The 21177-nt window shown below is 41.6% G+C and overlaps 1 protein-coding gene across 1 annotated transcript; it reads right to left on the bottom strand.

The window, feature by feature from the left end:
* Positions 1 to 91: 91 nt before the first annotated feature.
* Positions 92 to 21051, bottom strand: Dnajc21 (DnaJ heat shock protein family (Hsp40) member C21). The gene is made up of 12 exons (XM_032897027.1): positions 20625 to 21051; positions 15326 to 15419; positions 13722 to 13845; positions 13366 to 13488; positions 12550 to 12854; positions 11535 to 11686; positions 7753 to 7840; positions 5096 to 5254; positions 4666 to 4708; positions 2858 to 3030; positions 1047 to 1122; positions 92 to 567 (listed from the first exon to the last, which is right to left on the bottom strand). Exons 1-12 carry the CDS (start codon positions 21049 to 21051, stop codon positions 400 to 402), a joined length of 1932 nt encoding a protein of 643 aa, XP_032752918.1. The 3' UTR covers positions 92 to 399.
* Positions 21052 to 21177: the final 126 nt, after the last annotated feature.

The following is a 21177-nucleotide window of genomic DNA, read 5'->3' as shown; positions in this document are numbered from 1 at the left end:
GAGTATTTGAGAAATCACAAAACACAATGAAAATACCAGTAAATAAAGACACTGCAGAATTAAATAAAAGACTGAAACAGAAGGGCACATGTATGTGTCAAAATAATTTAATTTTCCCTGTACATTTCTGTTCACATGAGAAATCCCAATACACACTTATAATATTTACCTGTCAGGAAACATTCAAGTGAATTCAGATGGCAAAGTAGAATTCAATCACTAGTGAAATGTTTAAAAATATATATTAAAGAAAAATGTCTTTATAAGATAAAAATAATCTTCCACAATGCAATGAATTGCAGATCACTGAAATTTTAACTCTAGATTATTTCAGTTCAGTTTTTGGTTCCAGAATCTAGAGACAGTTTAAAAAAAAAAAAAAAAGAATGAACAGAATTCCTATCTATTTCTACGCTTCTCTTTCTTGTTTCGACTACTAGATACACTGTCTAAAGATGCTGCTGCTGAAGGTGCTCTTGCATGACCAGTAGCCTTTAGATGATCAAACAGTTTATTCCGGGATGGAAACTCACTGTGGCAAGTTGCACAGCTGATGAGGACATCACTCTGAGGAGAAAGAACATCAGAGCACATGGTAAGCTGATAAAAGTGTTTCATGATTCAATGTCAAGGTTAAACATCAAACCCGACAGCTACCAAAAGGTGGATGTTCTCAGAAGATAAATCACCACGCATTATCAACTCTGAAGGCCCAGAGACTGACTGTCAACAGCTTTCACTGCATGGACTCCAAGAGTCTGCTTCACAACTGATCTTCACATTTAACACAAGTAACTCTTATCCCCAAGGTCTTTCTAAGATTATAGTCATAGAAAATCAAATAGCAACTTTCCCAGTATCCAATATTTCCAATTTGCATATATTGCTATAGAATTTATATTTGTAACTGGGTAGAGAGACAGAATTCCATACAAATTCCAGTTCTTTCTTGGAAAGCTCATGGACAGAGACTAATACCGCTAAGACATGGACAAGGCCACCGTGGAGAAGGCCACCGTGGAGCCTGTGGGTGTGGTCTGACTTACCACTGGTTGTGGCTCAGCAGGTATTTTGACAGATTTTTTCACATCTTTGGTTTTCTTTCCTTTGGATTTAGGAACACTGGAAAATAAATTATTTTATATAATACAAAACTAAAAAACTTTCTAGCTGTCATCTACTTCCAAAAATATTCAAAAGATTAAATGTATGAGTCAAACTGATTTGTTCATTTTAATGACTAATTTAGTTAATTTTCACATGTCAACAAAGAGCTTTAAAAAATACCTGAGAGATAAAAATTAAATTTGGCACAAAACTAAAGAATTTACTTAAAGCAAAAGCTAAAGTGATGCCCATAAACCCTCTTACGTATTTATTTATGTTTTATGAAGAGAAGAGCACTTCACACTCCCTTTACAGCCAGTGCTGATCACACTAGTACATGACACTGAGTGCCCAAAATATTAACATCATTGTTTTTTCCTCCAGCCTATTGTTTTTGTAGTAGTTATTTTAGTTTTTAAAAGATTTTATCGGGGTTGGGGATTTAGCTCAGTGGTAGAGCGCTTGCCTAGGAAGCGCAAGGCCCTGGGTTCGGTCCCCAGCTCTGAAAAAAAAGAACCAAAAAAAAAAAAAAAGATTTTATCACACTATACCCAGGCTAGCCTGGGGCTACTATGTAGACCAGGTTGCCCTGAATTCACGACAACCCTGAGTCAACCTCCTGAAGGCTAGGATTTCTGGTGTTAGCTACCATGCCCAACTAACAACTTCCTGAATCTGATCAAGTCTATAGCAAACATCCAACAGTTCAGCAGAAAAGTGAAAATAAAAACATTATAACACACTTTTCATAAAATTAATTCATTATGTACTAGGAAATTTGCTTTTATTAAAAATGGTTATCTGAGTGACTATGAAAAATTACAATGTGTGAAAATGTCATAAAACAAACTCATTTTATATGCTAGCAAAGAAATTAATAATACAAAAATAATGTCCTTCTGCTAATCTGGTGTTCTCCTAGTATCCTTCAAACCACAACCACAACACTAGCCACTGATGTCAGGCCCCTCCTACTCTGCTGGAATCCTGAACATTCTCTCAACCGCCTTCCTGTGAGTTCTAATTTGCTCTCTGCTGTGTGACATGTGCTCAGATGACAAGCAGGCATGGTGCACTTCATTAAAAACAAAGTGAGGGTGCTGAGGCAGGAGGACTGCAAGTTTGAGACCAAGCTGACAAGAAAGAGAGTTCACCTGACTTCTTAACTGGAAAGGAACGGTAGAAGTAAAGCACTTCTACAAACACCACTACAAGAGAAGCGCTGAAGGGCTAAACCAAAGTCTTATGTTTGAAAACCAACTGGAAGGTTAGATGGAGCAAGGAGACATCTCAAGCCCTGCTATTCCTCAGCAGTTAAGAAATCAAGTGAATTCTCCGAGTCCTTTTCTCACATCATTAAAATGAGAAAACTGAACTATTATCAGTGAATCCAAGAGTCTTTTATCATTCCCAAGTGAATATTCATGTAGAAGTCACACAGGAAGTAAAAAATACTTTTAGCTCTAGACACAGGAAGAGTTCAGGGACCTACAGTTCCACCTCTGACCCAGTCCTTATGTCCACTGTAGGCCCATGGAACTAGATTCTTCCCCTATTAATAACCATGGTGATATTATTGTTGCCATAGCGATAGCACAGTGTCACCTCATACATCTCTGTGTCTGTGTGGCTGTGTACACACAACTGCAGTTTACATCTAACTCAGGCATGGGAGGAGGTTGTGTGACCTACTCCTGATGACCTTACCACTAATTACTCAGTAGTTAGGAAATGACAGGAACTGTCTTACCTTTTAGCTTCACTTTTTGGATCCTCACAGGCTTCTGTGGTCTCTGTAATACAGATATTTTCTTGGGGCCTGTTTTCTAATTCTTTGGCATTGTCTTCATTTGACTTAGTCTCTTTTGGATCAATCTTTCCTCCTTCTTCAGTTCCATTTTCATTGAAATTGTCATCAAAGTTCTAGAAAACATATAAGCAATTATAAAATCAAATTAACAGTCATTGCTTTTAACTACTAAGACATCTCTCCAGCCCATTTTTTTCCTAAAGAAAAATCAATCTAAGAGTAATGGCTTCATTTTCGTACACGTGCGTGCATATGTGTAGTGTGTGTGTGTATGTGCATGTGCACACCTTCGATGATCATCCTCTATCTTTTTGTGACAGAGTCTTTCATTGAACCCGATGCTGACTGAGGGCTGGGCTAGCTTACCTGCCAGCTCCAGAGCTGCTTGTCTCTGCCCTCCCAGTACTGACTACAGATATATGCAATCGTGATTTTTTTCTTCTTTAACAGGAGTGCAGGGAAGCCAAACCAAGGTCTTCACACTGTGTAGCAGGCACTTTACCAACTAGAGTATCCCCTTACTCCCTCCAGAATGGGTTGTGATATGTTTCTAAAACCTGCATTTACAAATCCCCAGATGCTCATTACAGAGATAATAGAGAAAATGTTAAGTGAATATGTGAATATAAGAAATAAATTGAACCTATATTTCCAATGATATTCATTTAATAATGTGAAAAAGACAGTATATTAGCAAAAAGAGAAAGGAAAAATTATACATATAGCCCAGTCAAAATTTAATTCAATATTAGGTGATCTCTACAGGGGACTCCACGATGATTGTCTTGGATTGTAGTGAAACATTATTACTCTTACAGTCAGGATAAGCAGGAAGAAGTGCAACTTTGGTTTATCCTGAGTAACAGCTCACCATGTTTACACATTCACACCCATTGTACTCTCCTTAACAGACACACTCGTCCTCTTGAACTCACACAAGTGACAGGGAGAGAGTCTCTGCCAGACTTCTCTCAGAACAAAGCTAATCTCAGAGAAGTCCACATTTCAGGTCTTTGATTCAGGTCCACATTAAGATTTTTCATCCATTTTAAATGAGACTATTTCACCACAACAAAATTATTCTTTAAAATCAAAGATTAAAACATTCCATGATAAATAGATTAAATTTTCATATTTAATAACTAATACCCAGATTTTCCTATGTGCAAATTATAATTGTTATCTTGACTAAAAACCCTATCATTAGATATATCTAATTTAAAAATAATGGCACTCGGATAATTCCTATCAGATGAGAGTTCTACATGGAAAAAACTTCAAGTATGCAACACTAATTACAGGCATACAAGGAGGAAAATGTAATAAATCCTGAAAACATTTCACTTCCTTTTAAACAATTTTATAGGACTGAAGAGACTGTTCAGAGGGTGATAAGCACATGCTGAATCAACCTGAGGACCTGAGTTCGGACCCCTGGCCACAGAAAAAAATGGGCACTATGTATGTGCACCTGGAAGGCCAGTGCTGTAAGAGTGACAATGAGGTCCCACGGACTGGCTGGCTTCCAACCTACTCGAAAAATACAGCTTCAGGTTCAGTGGGAGACTCTGTCTAAAAGGAACAGGGCAGAAAGTGATTGCAGGACATACCCAACATCTCCCTGACATCCAGATGTGTATGTGAAAGCAGGCATTGTAATTATTACAATGTATTAATTACAGGAGTTAGATGTGTTTATAATATACTTATCGTAGGGCTATGATGTATAATAAAAGCTTTCAACACACCTGCACTGACTTCTGTTTCCTTTTCTTCTGTTTTTTAGAACGCCTAGAAGGAAACATAAATCAAAATGTCAAGTATTTGATTTTGTAAAGATTTACTAAATAAAAATAAAATAAAAAACTCAAACAGAATGGTAAAGAAATACTAAAAGTGTGTACTATCTCATACAGCATTAGAATGACAGGAAAATGCTCACATTATTAGTTTAGAGATCACTGGACAAGTAATTAGCATGCCAACTGCAAAGTGAGGGAAGTGCTTTCAATACAGCTATAGCATAACCTATGAATCCACTCCTCACTTAGCCCCGTACGGCTGCTGCTAACTGAGGAGTGCAGACGACGGCAGGGTAACAACTGCCTGCAGAAAGCACGTGAATACCACCCATCTCCAATGTGACCAGTGTCAGTGGCATTCAATACTGTCAATTACTTTTGCCTTGGTATATCTTCCGTTTCTTCCTCAGAATTAGCATTCAATAAATTTTCATCCATTTGAGCTCCTGAAAACTGTTCTTCCTCCTCCTCCAACTGCTGTTTTAACAAGGCAACCATTTCCCGATGCTTCTTGGACTTCTCGTGATTCTTCATGCTGAAAGAACAATCTGGTATGAGTGCTAGGCTGTGGTAATCACACGTGCCCAGAACACTGTGGGAATCCTGCCAAGGGTTAGGATTTTACACAGAAGTCTGTCAGGACGGCCTGGAACAGTCATGAAGGAGTCCCTTCTTCCTGATACCAGCATTCCCCTCATTGCTTCCTTTTTATTGAAACACATTTTCCTGCCAAATTCTCCATTTTTTAATTTTGATTTTTTTTCTATTCTAAAACTTAGTCTTTTAATCACTAAGGTTTCTTTTAATCACTAAGTATTTACTTAATCTGCCTATGTTGCAGGCCACAATACAGACATCTAGGGAGCTCTGGAAACTGTAAGGCACATCCTAGTTGCAAGAGGGCCTAGAGAAGAGGTCATAGTGTCAAGTCTCAAAGAACAAGAGCAGTTCACTTCCTTTTGCTTTTTCAATAGCATATTGTCACCTCCTTCTTACTACTTTAATGTGAGTTCAGACATGTATCCCAAAACTCCACAGGCAGGATTAACTAATTTGATATACAAGAAACCAAAGGCATTCTACACACCAGGGCTAACAATATTAACCTGTGGGTTGTAGTCTCAGCTTAAGCTCACGGTAGAGTGGCTGACTAGCATTTAGACAGTCCTTGGGTTTGATTTTGAGTACCACAGAAACAGTAACAAAATTTTGCATGGGCACCAACCCTCTGTCACCATTTCATCTGTGTTCTGTTTAGACTTTTTGAATCTTCTTTCTGCTTATTTTGTTCCTTTCCACTAAAATTCTCCTTAGACCAAAATCCTCTGGGGAAATGAAGTTATCTTAAGTTACAAAATAAATGTTCAAAATGATAAGGGCATATTAAAAAGAAAAGAGTATTGGTGTGAAAGAATCCTTACTACACAGAGCTGGAAACATATGAACAGAAAATTATAAAACCCTGAAATACATGTCTAAGTTCAGTAACAGGAAACAGCACCATTCCATCACCACTACAAAGGCCGGTACAGGTAGGTTTCCCTTTTCCAAAATGCCTGCTACCTGAGTAGTTTAGATTTCAATTTTGGAAATATCTATTCAAATGCAGTGAGGTGTTTTGAGGCTCACTGCATTTTGAAGTATCAGCAATTCAATCCTAAGCACAAAAGCCATTCCTGTTTCATGTATGTCTTGAACATGTTTCTGGAAGGTCATTTTATGCAATATTTTAAATACACTTCATGTTGACTGATATCCTCACAGGAGGTCGGACACTGAATTTTCTGACATGTGGCACTCAAAAATGTTTAATGTCTCTAAGAAGAATTCACTACAAAAGAAAAAATTCTAACTCTACAGCACAAAACTGGATAGCACTTAGATTGAGTGGTCAAGCTGCTCAACACCAATAAGGACTTTAAGTGCCAGCGGACATAGGATGCTCAGAAACACAGCAGAGCTGCACTGCCACCCACATGTGGTTGGTTGCATACCTGAACTTAATCATAAATAAAGGGACAAACCCAGAAAGAGAAATACTCTTTTAAAAAGGTTGTTTATAGGACTAGTATATTGTAAATAGAATACAAGATCAAGATAAAACAAACAAACAAAAAAATTCCAGATTAAAAGAAGCTAAATACACAAGCTTAGTCATATATCCCCAGAGTGGCTTTCCTACTAAAATGGGGAAATACGGTATATTACTAAAGAAAACATTGATGAAACTAGAATATGGACAATAAATTAGGTACAATTACCATATCAATGTTAGAATCTCTTAAAGTGATAACATGTCTTTGCTACTGAAAAACTATATTTAGATCTAAGAGATACTTAGACATAAAGAAGCATTATTATATGTAATTTTCAAATTTGAGGAAAAAAACTATGTGTGTGCAAAAAGCAAAACAAGCATGCAAAACACTGTGTGAGCCACAAGCTAGGGAGTGATTATGATATTCTAAATTTTCTTTAGGTATGATTATTTCCAAAATAAAAATGAATATAAAAATCTCTGGCTGATGCCTTTGTATTCTTGATTCTAACTCTTCTGTGTTTCTTCCTACCCTGGCACCTTTCCTTTGGTTACCTGGCACCCTCTCTTCTGACTCCCACAACCCCATTCTCATCTTTGTCCTTTCTTCTTGATGCAGGAATTTTGCTTCTTCTCCCTGGTGATTCGGTTCTCAGACTCTCCCATGCCCTTCCTTCCTCTACTGTGGTTCCCACAAGACGAAGCACTTCCCTGTGGAAGTGAGTTTCATCCCAGCAGTACAGAGCTAAGATTTGGTACCATTTCTCCCTCACCTTTGCCAACCATGATTTGTCATAGTTGACTTTCTAGAAATAGCACACGGGAATACTGAAATATGTTAATGGCTACAACAGGCTTAAAAGCACAAATCCCTCTTTCTTATTGTACCGAACAAAAACCCAGAGGGTGGGAGTACTGTTGATCAAACTGTGCCAACCATATTCTCCTCAACACCATAGCTTAACACAGAAGGCAAGTTCAAAGATGGAACTTACGCCTTTTCTGTCTTGAAGGATTTGTCACAAGCTGGGCAGTAAAGGTCATCGTAAAGCTCAGTCTCCTCAGCCTCCTCACTGTCTTTACCTGTGGAACGAAAGCAAAATATGAGCAAAGCAGCATCCTTAAGAAGAATTCAAGACACATACAACTTAGAAATAAATTGTTTTCCTTTACAAAAAAACAAAACAAAACAAAACTGTTGTTGGTATTTGAATTGTCCCTTTTGAGCATCACTGTGTTTGAAGAATTCAAATTAATCACCTCATCCCTCAAGTTCTTTTCTTAAATCCTAAAATCACCAAGTACCACCGCCATGCCTTTACCAAGTTCTTTTTGAATCTTCTTCAGAAAAAATTTGCTTGAAACACACTGAGCTACCCTAACATACTCCAGCTTAGCTTATAGCACTCTCACATTGCCAAGGAAATCAGAAAAAGCTCATCACATATAAGTTCACTACTCTCTTTGCAGACCTTTTTATTATAAACTGAGGCTTATTTCGGCAAAGTTACTGCTGTCAACACCATCTATAAGCTCTAAGTGACAAACCTTAAGTAGGACTCTTCATAGACTTAAAAAATAAGTAAAATGGGGGTTGGGGATTTAGCTCAGTGGCAAGCGCAAGGCCCTGGGTTCGGTCCCCAGCTCCAGAAAAAAAAAAAAAAGTAAAATGATTATTTTAGATTTATATCAATAAGGATGTCACAGTGTCTCATATTCCACATTTGGTTCTTTGCAGATAAAAATATGATTATGAAAGACAATCTGACTCAAATTTTTAACAGCCCACACACACATCTATGTCTTTGGGCAATGCTAAGTTCAGCAAACCCCATAACAAAGGGTGCCTTGGACAGTACAGAACCGAATTAATTACTGCCTGTTCCACTTCAGCTCCATACTTATGAAATGTGTAGAGAGCTACAGCTTTACCGTCTGAAGCCCGACAGCAAAACAGGCAAAGGTTTCTTCAATCTCTGATAACCTTCATTCTTCCTGGACACTTCCACAACCTCAGCATATCATCTTTCCCCTTTCTTCCCATTAAAGGAAGCACTTTATAGCTTCTCTTTGGCACAGTCCATGTCAGCATCCATACTTTCATGTCTGGGGGGCCATCATTACATAAAAGTTATTTGACCACAAGTTCTATGAAACCATCATAACTGAGCTGACATCTATTTGGCTAGTAAGGGACGAAGAGCTGCTAGGTGACTAGGGAGCTATGTACTGTGCAGACACTGGGGCAGTGCAAGATTTCATCACATTATACAGGCCAAGGCAGAACTTAAAATGTAGAGGACTTATTTCTGAATTATCCCATTTAACATTTCCAGATGACAGCTGACTGAAAGTCACTCAAAGTGCAAAGGTAAACTGGAGGGATAAGATAGGGTCATGATGTCATGTCATTTCTTCATTGCACAGCAACTTCCAACATTTCCTATGCATGGAATCATCTTTAATACATCAAACAGTTAACAAAAATTCTGGCTTTAAAGCAGAAAATCCCTTTTCTACATGCAGACTGCCAGTTATTGAAGACCAGCAACATTATTGAAGATGCTCTCTTTTTTCCATTGTATACTTTTGGCTTCTTTGTCAAAGATCAAGTGTCCACACGTGTATGGGTTTATTTCTTGGTCTTCAATTCTATCCCACTGATCAATCTGTCTCTGTACCAATACTATGCAGTTTTTATCACATTGCTCTGCAGTACAGCTTGAAGTCAAGGATGGTGATTTCCCCAGAAGTTCTTCTATTGTTAAGAATTCTTTTGGCTATCCTGTTTTGTTTTGTTTTGTTTTGTTTCATAGAAAATTGAGAATTGCTTTTTCCATGTCTCTGTAGGACTGAGTTGGAATTTTGATGGGGATTGCATGGAATCTATAGATTGCTTTTGGTAGGATGGCCATTTTTCTACCAATCCATGAGCATGGGAGATCTCTCCATTTTCTGAGGTCTTCTTCAATTTCTTTCTTGAGAGACTTGAAGTTCTTGTCATATATGTCTTTCTCTTGTTTGGTTAGTTACACCAAGATATTTTATTTTATTTATGATTATTGTAAAGAGTGTTGTTTCCCTATTTTCTTTCTCAGTCAGTTTACCATTTGTATAAAGGAAAGCTACTGATTTGTTTTAAGTTGTATCCAGCCACTCTGCTGAAGTTGTTTATCAGCTGTAGAGGTCTCTGGTAGAATTCCTGGGGTCACTTATGTACACTATCACACCATCTGCAAAGGGTGATGCCTTGATTTCTTCTTTGCCAATTTGTATCCCCTTGATCTCCTTTTGCTGTCTTCTTGCTTTAGATAGAACTTCAAGCACTATATTGAATAGATATGGGGAACAACCCATACATGAGCTGGTCAAAGGCCCCTGACACACATACAGCAGAGGACTGCCTGGTCTAACCTCAGTGGGAGAAGATGCATCTAACCCTTGAGAGACTTAAACCCAGGGAGTTGGAAGACCTGGAGGGGGTTGGGAGGGTGCATCTTCCTGGAGATAGGGGAAGAGGAATGGGATGATGAACTATGGAAGGGCAGAATGGGAACGGAGCAAGACTGGACTAAAAAAAAATTAAAAAAAGAAAAGGAAAACTCTGGATTTTTAAAAAGTACTCATATGGGGCTGGAGAGATGGCTCAGCGGTGAAGAACACTGACTGCTCTTCCAGAGGTCCTGAGTTCAATTCCCAGCAACCACATGGTGGCTCACAGCCATCTGTAATGGGATCTGATGCCCTCTTCTGCTGTGTCTGCAGACAGCTACAGTGTACTCATATACATAAATAAATAAATAATTACAAAAAAGTACTCATATGTTCTCATACATATCCCATAACTTCTGACTCTTACTTTTCTCACCGGTTAAATGAAGAGAATTCCATTAGCAAAATCTCAATTTAAGGAATATTTTCTGAAGACCAGGCAAGGTCTTGTATGTAAAAGGACTTCATAAATTATAGAAATGCAATAGATCATTTCACATTTATAGAGTGTTCTATACTTTTCAAAGTATATATTACATGACTCATTAATAAACCATTAATACTCTTTTTTAAAAAAAAATATCATCACTTGAGTTACTTTTCTGAAAATCTACAATTTATAAGTAAGTAAAATCAGGGAACTCTATTCAGATCAGTTTTTTGGATGGAGGAGCTGGTAACCATGAGAAAATCAGGATTGCAGGAGTGCGGTTCTCAGAGGCCTAACCCTTACCTGCTGAACTACACACTCAGCGTCTGCACTCCAATAACATAGGCAGAGAAAAGAAATATTCTAGTACTGCAAGTACCTTCCCTAAGTCGTAAGTGGGAGGAGTAAGACAAATACAACACACATACTCCCATGCAACAACTGCTGTTCTCAAAGAGGCATTAAAACTACTGGGCATGGTGTGCACATCTTTAATCCCAGGACTGCAGAGGCGGAAACAGGCAGATCCCTGAGTCTGAGGCCAGCTGGTCTACAGACCTAGTTAGTTCCAGGACAGCCAGGTCTATACAGGAAAAACCTATGTGGAAAAACAAACAAAACAGCAAACAAATGCTTAACAGAATGTTCTTCGATTGCCCGTTAGAACGCCCAATTTCTAGTTCGGTCTAGAAAGCAGGACTGCGGCCCTGTGCCATGACATTAAGTCAGGGCTCTCTAGGTTTTCATTTGCCCTTCTGTTTTCTAGTTGCTTGCACTTGGGCCATGCTGTAGGCATCTAAGTACACACAATAACATTTATTTTCCAAAATTACTTAACCTAAAAAGAAACATTACCATCTACTGCGTCTTTGGCCTCCTGCTCCTCCACTTCGTTTTCATCTGACCCATCTCCAAACTCCTTTTCGTACCTCGCTTCCATCTCCCGGAGCTCCTTCTCCAAATTGGCCATAGTCATCCAGCTCTGCTCTCTGTACTGCTCTGCCAGCCTAGATAACACAGCAGAGCCTCAGTTTCACTGGAAAGCACACCTCTGTAAGGCTCTAAAACTAGCCCTACAGAGAATCCCCGACGCTGCCAATGAGTGGAAACCAACCGCCCACGCTCAGCTAGGGTGGGGCAAGGTCACTGGCACCGAGCTGGTTTTAACTGCTCTACTAAGTAATAGGACTTGAAATACAACCCTCAGAAGCTCAGTCAATGTCTTCAGGTGACTTTAAGCATTAAGTATCAAAACCAGTACAAGATATTGTATGGCAGCCAATCACAGGACTCTGCGGTTTGGTAGAGAGCTCAGCAGGAGAACTTGCTGTCAGGCCTGAGAATCTGAAGCCCACATAGCAGAAGGAAAGAACTGGTCTATGCAAGCTGCCCTCTCCACAGGAGTGGCCCACACATACAAGATGAATTTTTTAAAGTTAACAAAAATGTTTTAAAGATCAGGGCTCTGGGTTAGACTTCTTGAACTCCATTCCCAGGTGTGAGTTAACAGCTACAAGGCCTCATTTCCTCACAAGAAAAAAGAGAAAAGCAGTTGAACAGACTTCTACAGAGTAAGAATTCAATTAACACTAGTTGCTAACAAACTTTACTAGAGATAAAAGATCTCAAGTACAAAGGGCCTCTGAAGGAAAATATGTAAACAGATACCTAGATGTTTACATAGTAGGTAAAGAAACAATGCCAGAGTTCAGAGGTTTTAAAAAGAAGAAAAACTGTTATAAGCTATAACCAGACTTAACATGGAAGCTTCCTGCTGGCTCCCTCTGGACATGCTCTACCGTGCTGGCCACCCTACTGACAACCACACAGACCCACACCAGCCAAGACCAGCTAGCTCCGGATTGCATACTTGGCTTGCTTCAACTTCTGCTGCCTCCTCATCTCCTCTGCCTTCCTCGCCTTCTCTGCGTTCTGCTCCTCCACAAGCTTCCGATGTGCCTGCACTCTCTTATCTCGTTTACGAATAAAGGCTACCAGCTGGCGCACCAGTTCATTTTTCTCTTTCCTTGCTTTGTCTCGAATTTTTTTGTTTTCTTTTTCCATTGCTCGTTTCTCCCAACGGTTCGAGGCTTGCCGAGTATCATATTCTTCCTTCCAGGCAAAATTCTTCTGAGTACAGAAACTCTGCCAGTAAGCGTAGAAAGGGTGTACCACCTAGTGTCAAAGAAAATGGATAAAATTATCTTGTTTTTACTTAAATTTCTTTAAAAAGGCAGTAAATATTAAGGAATAAAATAACTTCTATAGCTTTCTTTTTATGTATTAAGACTACTTCTGTTATGTGGTTTTTTTTAACTTTTGAAGTGCTGGGAACTGAACCTAGGGCCTCTGTGAATGTTCTATCACTAAACCACAACTCAGACCTCCAGACCCTAACATTATTAAACACTGGACACGACAGTCAGTCTCTTAAAGACTTTCCAGGAAAAGACATTTATTCTCCTACGCATATTTAGAGAAGAAAAACCGTCTCACTGGCCACACAAAGAGACTACTACAATCACAGAGAGAACAAGTCAAGAGTTGGCACTACAAGACAGGTACAAGCTCCAGCAAAAGTTAGGGAGAAAGACAGGTCAGGAGACAAAAGATGATTCCTTGTAAAACTAGAAAACCCCAAGAGAGAAGCCCAGGAAAGTGAGATGCAAAGCAGTTTTTCTTTTACCGTGTCATAGTCGCTCTGGGAGTCACCGAAGGTCGGAAAATCCTCAGCACCTCCCTCTGACATACACTCCAGTTCTTCTTTTGCAATCAGCGCAAAGACGTCACGATACACTGCATAGAAACCCTAAAACACAATAAAGCACAGCCCAAAACTCAGTAAAGCAAGAAAAACAGGATTGAGTGCTAAGGCAGTGCAAGGCCCAGCTCTCAGTACCTCAAGGGCCCTTCATCCAGCCACATGAGCCTACAGCTCAAACATGAACAGAGGTGCGTTCACTTCCTATACAATTTTAAGACAGCTCCACATTGAGTGTTACCTAACCTCTTGAGGAAAAATTACAAGTTTTCCCATCTTACCTTTTCATCGTCTCCATAACCAGAATAACAGGTAACCGTGAAGTAATGAAGCAAATCCAAGCTGTCGTCTTGATATTCCCCATTAAGGCCTCCTTTAAGTAAGGCCTCTCTGTGGTTATCATACCTAAAAGTTCAAGCAAGAAAAGAGCTGAGCAAATAATGACTTATTTAAATGCAATCATATAAACTTTCACAAGGACTCTGTCCTCAATCAGCTATCATAACAGTGCATGTCTCAACACGTGCAACCCATAACCTCACGGCTTTAAAGAAATCTAAAAATTAAAATACTTGGAAGTCTTTCAGGATCTGAGGATTAAAATCATGCCTGCAACTTCTAAGACCATTTATAATAGTAGCCCCTATCAACTAGGAATTCTAGGCTCTCTCTCAACAGGTAACCGAAATCCATAGGAAAGAGAACTACTAAACGGTACAGTATTGAATATAATATGGCACACACACACACACACACACACACACACACACACACACACACACACTGCAATTTGCTCTTCATAAAAAGTCTGCAATAGTATTATCATCCTTGCTTGATACTGCAAGAAACTAAAGCTCATAATATTAATACTGGCTATTCATCATCATAAAGTCTGTAAGCAGCAAGACCAGAATTCAAAGTCAGGCTGCAAAGGCTGGGCATCTCACACTGGAATGGTAGCAAGGACCAGGCAACAGGAAAACAAGCAGGCGGGAGTTTTAAGGGAAACGAGAAGATCTAAGCTTTAGAGGAGTACTAAATAGAGTACCAATACTGTAAAGGAAGACAAATGAATTTGTTTTGGGTTTTGGAGAGAGGCTGTCCCTATGCAGCCCAAGGTGGCTTGAAACTCCCTCTCTATGTAGCCCAGGTGACTCTCTTGAGGACAGGGACCATAGGCAGAGACAATAGGCATGTGCATATATCTGGCTTTAGTTCAGAATTTCAAAGTCCTTAGTCAGAGAAAAGTTTAAGCTCTTCTATGAGGTTTAAGACAATTTGTATAAAATTTCCTTTTAATCCTTTCTCTTTTGAGATCAGTATGCTGTACAGAGTTTAAGCAGATTACTTTCACAGCAACAACATGTTAGGGGCAGGATTTTACACTCTTACATCTGAGTTCAAAACCTATTCATTTGCAGCAGGACTGAGACGCTGAAAATTCAGAACTTCCAACATATAAATTCCTATTACAAAATGAAACTGTATTATGAGCTCATCTTTGTTAAAAGGACCTATTTGTACAATAAAATTTATCCAAGCACTCTATAGAAACATATTATAATTCTTACATTAAAATAATTAAAATAAGAATTGCTACAAAAAACAAACGTCCAATGTCATACAGTAAAGGAACCCCAAATGAGAAACTGCTTGTGGCATCTGAGTTAAAGCTATGTAACATCACAGACTTGCTTCCTGGATAACAGCAGACAGTTGGGATAATCATCCCTAAGTTCCTTCCTGCCCACATACTGCACTTTACATAACGAAGAGGTGACAGATGCTTCAGAGCGCTCCCCACCACTCCATGTGCTAAGCTGTCAAGAAGCCGACAACCTCATGCTGACCATCTCTGCTAACAAACTAGACACGCAATACCTACCACGCTCTCTCCTGAGGGTCGCTTAGGACATCGTACGCAGCTTGGATTAATTTAAACTGTTCAGCTGCTTCTGCGGCATTATCCAGGTTTTTATCTGTTAAAATAAAGTCACAGAAATTTAGTCATGAACAAAGTAGACTTCTAGGCCATCAAAATGGCTAAGTGGGAAAGGTGCTTGCTTGTTTCCTGAATCAACTCCGGAATCCATATGGCAGAGATAAAGTGTCCTTCCTCTGGCCTACACATGATCTCCATGTACCTGCCATGGCATGCCTGTACATGTGCCATATACCCACATGTACACAGATATGTATGTGTATGGAGGGGTGTGTATATGTGTGTATATACACGTACACACACATATACATACATATATACTTTTCTTTGAATAAGCTTGACATGGTGCATGTCTTTAACCTCAGCACTAGTACAGCACATGCTCTATCAACATGTGTATCAGGAGATATATATATATATATATATATATATATATAAATTTTAAATAGCAGAAGCTGCCAACAGGGTACAAGAGATAAAGGATAAAGATGCTCCCATCAGGCTGGACAGTCTGAGTTCAATCACTGAGACCCACGCGGTAGGAAAGAAAGAATCCACTCCTACCATTTGATCTCTGCTTCATTCTTGTTCCTCTTTGGCTGCTGGTCTGACCAACAGCAGGTACAGAAGGAAAGCAAATGTGTATGAGATGAGACTGGACAGACAGCAGCCTCCATTCTGGGCTCTTGCTGTCTCCAGGAATACTCATGTGACAGTGTGAAGAACTCAGATAGCTTCAAGGGATGAAGAACAGAGGGTAGGAAGGAGGGAACAAGTGGAGATCGGCCAACAATCATGTCTGTGAGTTTGGAAGCAGGTCCTCCCAACAGAGATGAGATGAGACAGCCTTAGCAGAAGCTATAAGCTAAGCCACTCCCACATTCTATGCTTCAGAACCCTCAGAGTCTGCATAATGAACTGATACACACCAGTTTTTTGTTTTAAACCCTAAGGCTTTGGTAATTTTGTTCCACCATAAATGGCTAATACATTCATAAATTAAACCTTTGAATTTAACATAAAAGATATCAAGTTCTTTAAGCTACTACTACTACTAAATACTTGTCTTCTAAGGTTAAGATATAACAGAATATGTTGCCTCCAAACAGCCATGCAGCCTTACTATCTCTCTCCACGGCTGAGGAGGATATGTGCCTCCTCTGACTTGTCAGTCAGCACCTGATCCCAAACCCTTCGAGTGGCTTTCTACCAAATATCTAACACTAATATTTTTTCCAAGCATAGCAGTTTGCCATGACCCTTTTATCCTGTGAAACTAAAAATAGTCTTACATTAACTAAAAATAATTCCCAACTGCTATCTATACCTTTGTATATACCTCACTTTCCATGAGGAATAACAACATAATTCTAATGAACCTTTCAGAGTGCACCCATTTGAAGACAGCCAGCATTAGCCAATCAGCTGTGTTCTGACTGAGAATGCCCCCTATGGGCTCAAATGTTTGAATACTTGGCCCCAGTTGGTGGAATTGTTTGGGAAGGATTAGTAGGTGTGGCCTTGTTGGAGGAACTGTTACTTGGGGTGAGTTTTGAGGTTTTAGAAGACTAGCATCATTTTGAGTTAGTTCTCTCTGCCTCCTACTTGCAGATCTAAATGTAAGCTCTTAGCTGCTGCTCCAGACACTGCCACACCTAGCTCTGCTCAGCCATCATGGACTAATAACCCTCTGAATCCATACACACAATATGAACTCTTTTCTGTAAGCATGATGGTCTTAGCATGTTATTATAGCAATAGAAAAGTAACTAAAATAAGATACAAAGACAAGTTTACTAAGTGATGCTTTCCAGAAAAACCACTGTTCTCCTGTGAAAAAGTGTGGGCCTGGGTGGTCCTTATTACAGAGTGCCCTTAGCCCACCTGCTGTATAATCCTCCAGCTTTAGCTCTCAAGTACAAGAATTATAGCAGACAAATGTACTGTTCCTTTCTTCCAAATAACAATTGAACCTTGCTCTTATGGTAGGTAACTGGCCCTTGAGGTAAAGATTCTGTTCTTCACCCTTAAAAGTTGAGGTGTAACCACATGACTACGTTAATAAAATCTATAGAAGTATGCTACAGTGGGTTTTAAACATCTTCCTTAAAAGACAACTAGCACAAACCCTTGTCTCTTCTTTACACGTTCCTTCTCCTGTGACTAGCATCATGAACTGTCACTGTGGATGACGAATGAGGGCCCATTTAGGAGAGAACTGCTACCCTACACTGCCCCAGCTGAGAAAGCAATTCCGCCTTGGAGACTCACTGCTTGATTCAAGTGTCCCACACACATGGTGAGGACGATAGAGCAAGTCTCCAATGGATTCATGAAACATGGGAGCTATCACAACTAGCCACCTCTGATTTCTCCTGAGGTGAGAAAAAAAGAAGTTGGTTTCTGCATTAGCTACAACACCCAGCTTCCTTCCACATTCTGCTGCACACAACCCTCATACCCTTTCGAGGGGAAGCTCTCATGACAGGTGTTAAGATTTCTGTCTCCATCAACTCAATCATAAACAGATCCAAGGAGAAAAGGATGAGGACAGATCCCTAAGGCCCTGTTTTCCAAAGTCCATCTTAGCATTCAAACTGGGGCTGCCTAACAGCATCAGCATCACCAACAGTCTACACCGCCTCTTTTTTTTGGGGGGGGGGCAGAGGTCTCCTAGAAAAATGGGAGAAACTTTAAGCCTCAAACATTTCTGTCAAGCCACAATAGTGCAGTTCAAATTAAATAACCTAAAAGCTAAAAGACAAAAACAAAAAAGAGCCGGAAACTGATTCTTCTTATATTAAAAAAAGAAAAAATGGTCCCTGTGTGTGCGCGTGTGTGTGCGCGTGTGTGCGCGCGCGCATGTATGTGCACATGTTCGTGTTCCTTTTTATCAGTACTGCACCTAGTCCAACTTCTTCCCATTCCCTCCCTCCCCCAAAGAAGTTTGTAGAGAGCTATAAAGCTTTTAAACACATAAAACCTAAACATATATCATCTAATAACAAGATATAGCTTCTGAGTGGAACTTTTTTCTTAATGTTTTCAGCCAGTCACATGGCTCCTACTTCAGGTAAATGCATCTGAGCAATGACTGTGTGGAACTGAGATTAGCAGCTGAGGTCTAACAGAGGAGCAATAAAGGAGTCTGCATTTTGGCACAGGCATTGCAGTCAGTCACTGAGGTTTACCAGACATCCATTCCCGTACTATTCTATGAGGTTTTCTCTAGACATAAGCCCTTACTCTGCTGTTATTTCCTAAACCTTCTTACAATGCCTTCTGGAAGACTGATTTTGTTGGGCTGTCCCTTGCAAAAGCTTGCTTTGAGAAAGCATGACTTCTCTGCAGTCTCTACTCCTCTTGATACAGCACTCCTATGGCAGCCCCATGGTGACGTAAGTCCTGGTCACTGACCCTTTATCACTACTCATTCTAATGGTCGCCTCTCTACCACTCTCTCCTTCTCTCCTGTGTGTGCTCTTGGCTTCTAGCCACTCCTCCCAACCACTGAGAAACTAGCATCTTGCTCATTATTTCTACTTGGGTACTCCTGCCTTCATCTCCAGGCTGGCCTCCGTCCCTGGAGCGCACACACACACTCCCATTACAACCAGAGAGAAACTTGAAAAGCCGGCATTTATCGCCCTGGTGTTTCCCGTTCTTCTATGTTCTACCAAAGCTCTTAGGCTAAAACCCTACCCCAGAACTCAGCACACCCCTCCTGGTTGGTTACACTAGCCTCTCTCCTGTCCTCCTTCCTCCCCTCTCCAACAGGTGCACTGCCGCCTATCATTTATTACCTACAAGTTACTTCTTCACAGCCAAGCTTCCGGGGCGGCCTTTCCCATCTCTCACCCACATACACAAAGCTGGCCAGGCAAGGACTTGAATTTGCCCTCACAGACCTTCTCTTCTAGGATGAAAACTGACCGTTTCCTTCCCACTCTGGGTCCCGCTCCAGTCTTCCATTCTTCCAAACCATTCTATAGCCTTCCTTGTAAGTACTGCCCTCCATCCCCCGGAACATCTTTTGCCCACCACTGTGCTCTTCCCGAAACAGGATACAGTCCAAGGTCCTCCCTGTGGAGTCGCCTCTGCATCTCTAGGTACACAGAAGAACCCAGCCCCCATTACATGGGTGCTTACTAGTTGTTGTATTAACCCAAACAGCAATATCACTGTTTTGCTCAAACAAGTAATTAGCTTCCATGTGTGCAAAGCATGTTTTCCTAACAAGACTCTGAAGTCCCCATTGTAGCATTTCAAAATCTACATATCATATACCCTTGTGCAAGTGACTTGCTTCTTCTGGATAGGTATGAGAAAAAACTGAGCTCAAACATGTTTGCATTATATGGCGTATTTTTTTTCTCTTTTAAGCAAAAAAGAGAGAAAGAAGAAAAACAGCCATATATACCCTTCCAAACCTACTAGTCATCTACATGTTTATATCCATCTTCCATCGATGAACAGTTTAAAGGTAAAGCGAAACTATTAAGGCTAAACCACAACAAAACAGATAAACCCGCCACGAAGAAAAAAAAACGCGTGAAATAACCCACGCCTGGTGGCGATGGACAGTAATCCCTATTACTTGTGAAGCTGAGCCAGAAAGATCACATGTTCAAAGGCTGCCTGGGCAACATAGCGAGACCCCATCTCAAAATGATTCGTTAAAAACTGGGGCGGGTGTACTGGATGGAGAGCGCTTGCCAGCAGGTGCGCGGCGCTGGCTTTAATTCCCAGTATCCAGAGAGGCAGAAGAGAGACTCTCAGAAATCTCAAACAGACGGGATTCAACTACTAAGTTTCGTAGCCTGGAAGACGAGACTTCGTCAAAGTCACGCAGACCCGTCTTACAGCAACAGAAACCATCCCGGGAAAACAAACTCCACTCCTAAGTAACCTTGCCCAGTTCGCTGGGCTGTCCCCCTAACTAGAACGCGCCGTGGGAAACTCGTGTCCTTTGCGGGGCCGGGTCTGCGGGAGCCTGGGAACTCTGAAGGCGGGCGCGAGCAGGCCTGTTTAAAAGCCAGTCCCCGGCCAGGCGGCGTGAGGGGCCGGCAGCCCGGCCGCAGGAGTCGGGGGTGGCTGCACGCCGACTCCGCTTCTCCTCGGCGGTGCGGGCAGGGCCGCGCCGTCCCCACAGCGTGCGCCCCGCCAGGCCCGGCAGCTGGCGGCGCCGGCCCGGCTTGGGTCTCGCGGCCGCCCGGGGGCTCCCCGCTTGCCGGTCACCTACCCGGGTGCCACCTCAGGGCCAGCTTCCGATAGGCCTTCTTGAGCTCCTCCTCGCTGGCGTCGCGCCGCACCCCCAGTGCCTCGTAGTGACACTTCGGCGGGGCTCGACACCGGGCCGGGGCCCAGGGGGGGGCCGACGCCCGGGCCGGGCAGAAGTGGCAGCGGCGGCGCTGGCTGCCCCTCCTCCGGTGGGAGCCCGGCGCCAGCAGCCCGCCAGCCAGCGAGCCCGGCGGCGGCGGCGGCAGCGGCGCGGGACGGAGGAGGCGCGCGGCGGTGGACAACGCGGGCTGCGGCACGCGGACGCGCGGAGGGGGCGGCGCCGACGGCTCCGCATGGGCGGGGGCTGAGCTAGGTTCCGGGGGAGCCGCGCGCCGCGGAGGCGGGGCCTGGGCGGGGGACGGTGGGCGGGGAGCCACGCGGAGAGTCATTGTGAGGAGCACAGTGGGCTGTTTGAGTGGCCCTACTTGCCTCCCTGAATGGAGGGCAAGGTAGGCTTGGCATGGGAAGTAGTCTGGGAAATACTGCCCGGCTTTGGATCATTTATTTGTCTACAG

This window comes from Rattus rattus, chromosome 3 (genome assembly GCF_011064425.1).
Source record: "Rattus rattus isolate New Zealand chromosome 3, Rrattus_CSIRO_v1, whole genome shotgun sequence".
In the NCBI taxonomy this organism is placed as follows: Eukaryota; Metazoa; Chordata; class Mammalia; order Rodentia; family Muridae; genus Rattus; species Rattus rattus.
The sequence above is the reverse complement of the archived record's forward strand: the minus strand, read 5'-3'. Positions and strand labels throughout refer to the sequence as shown.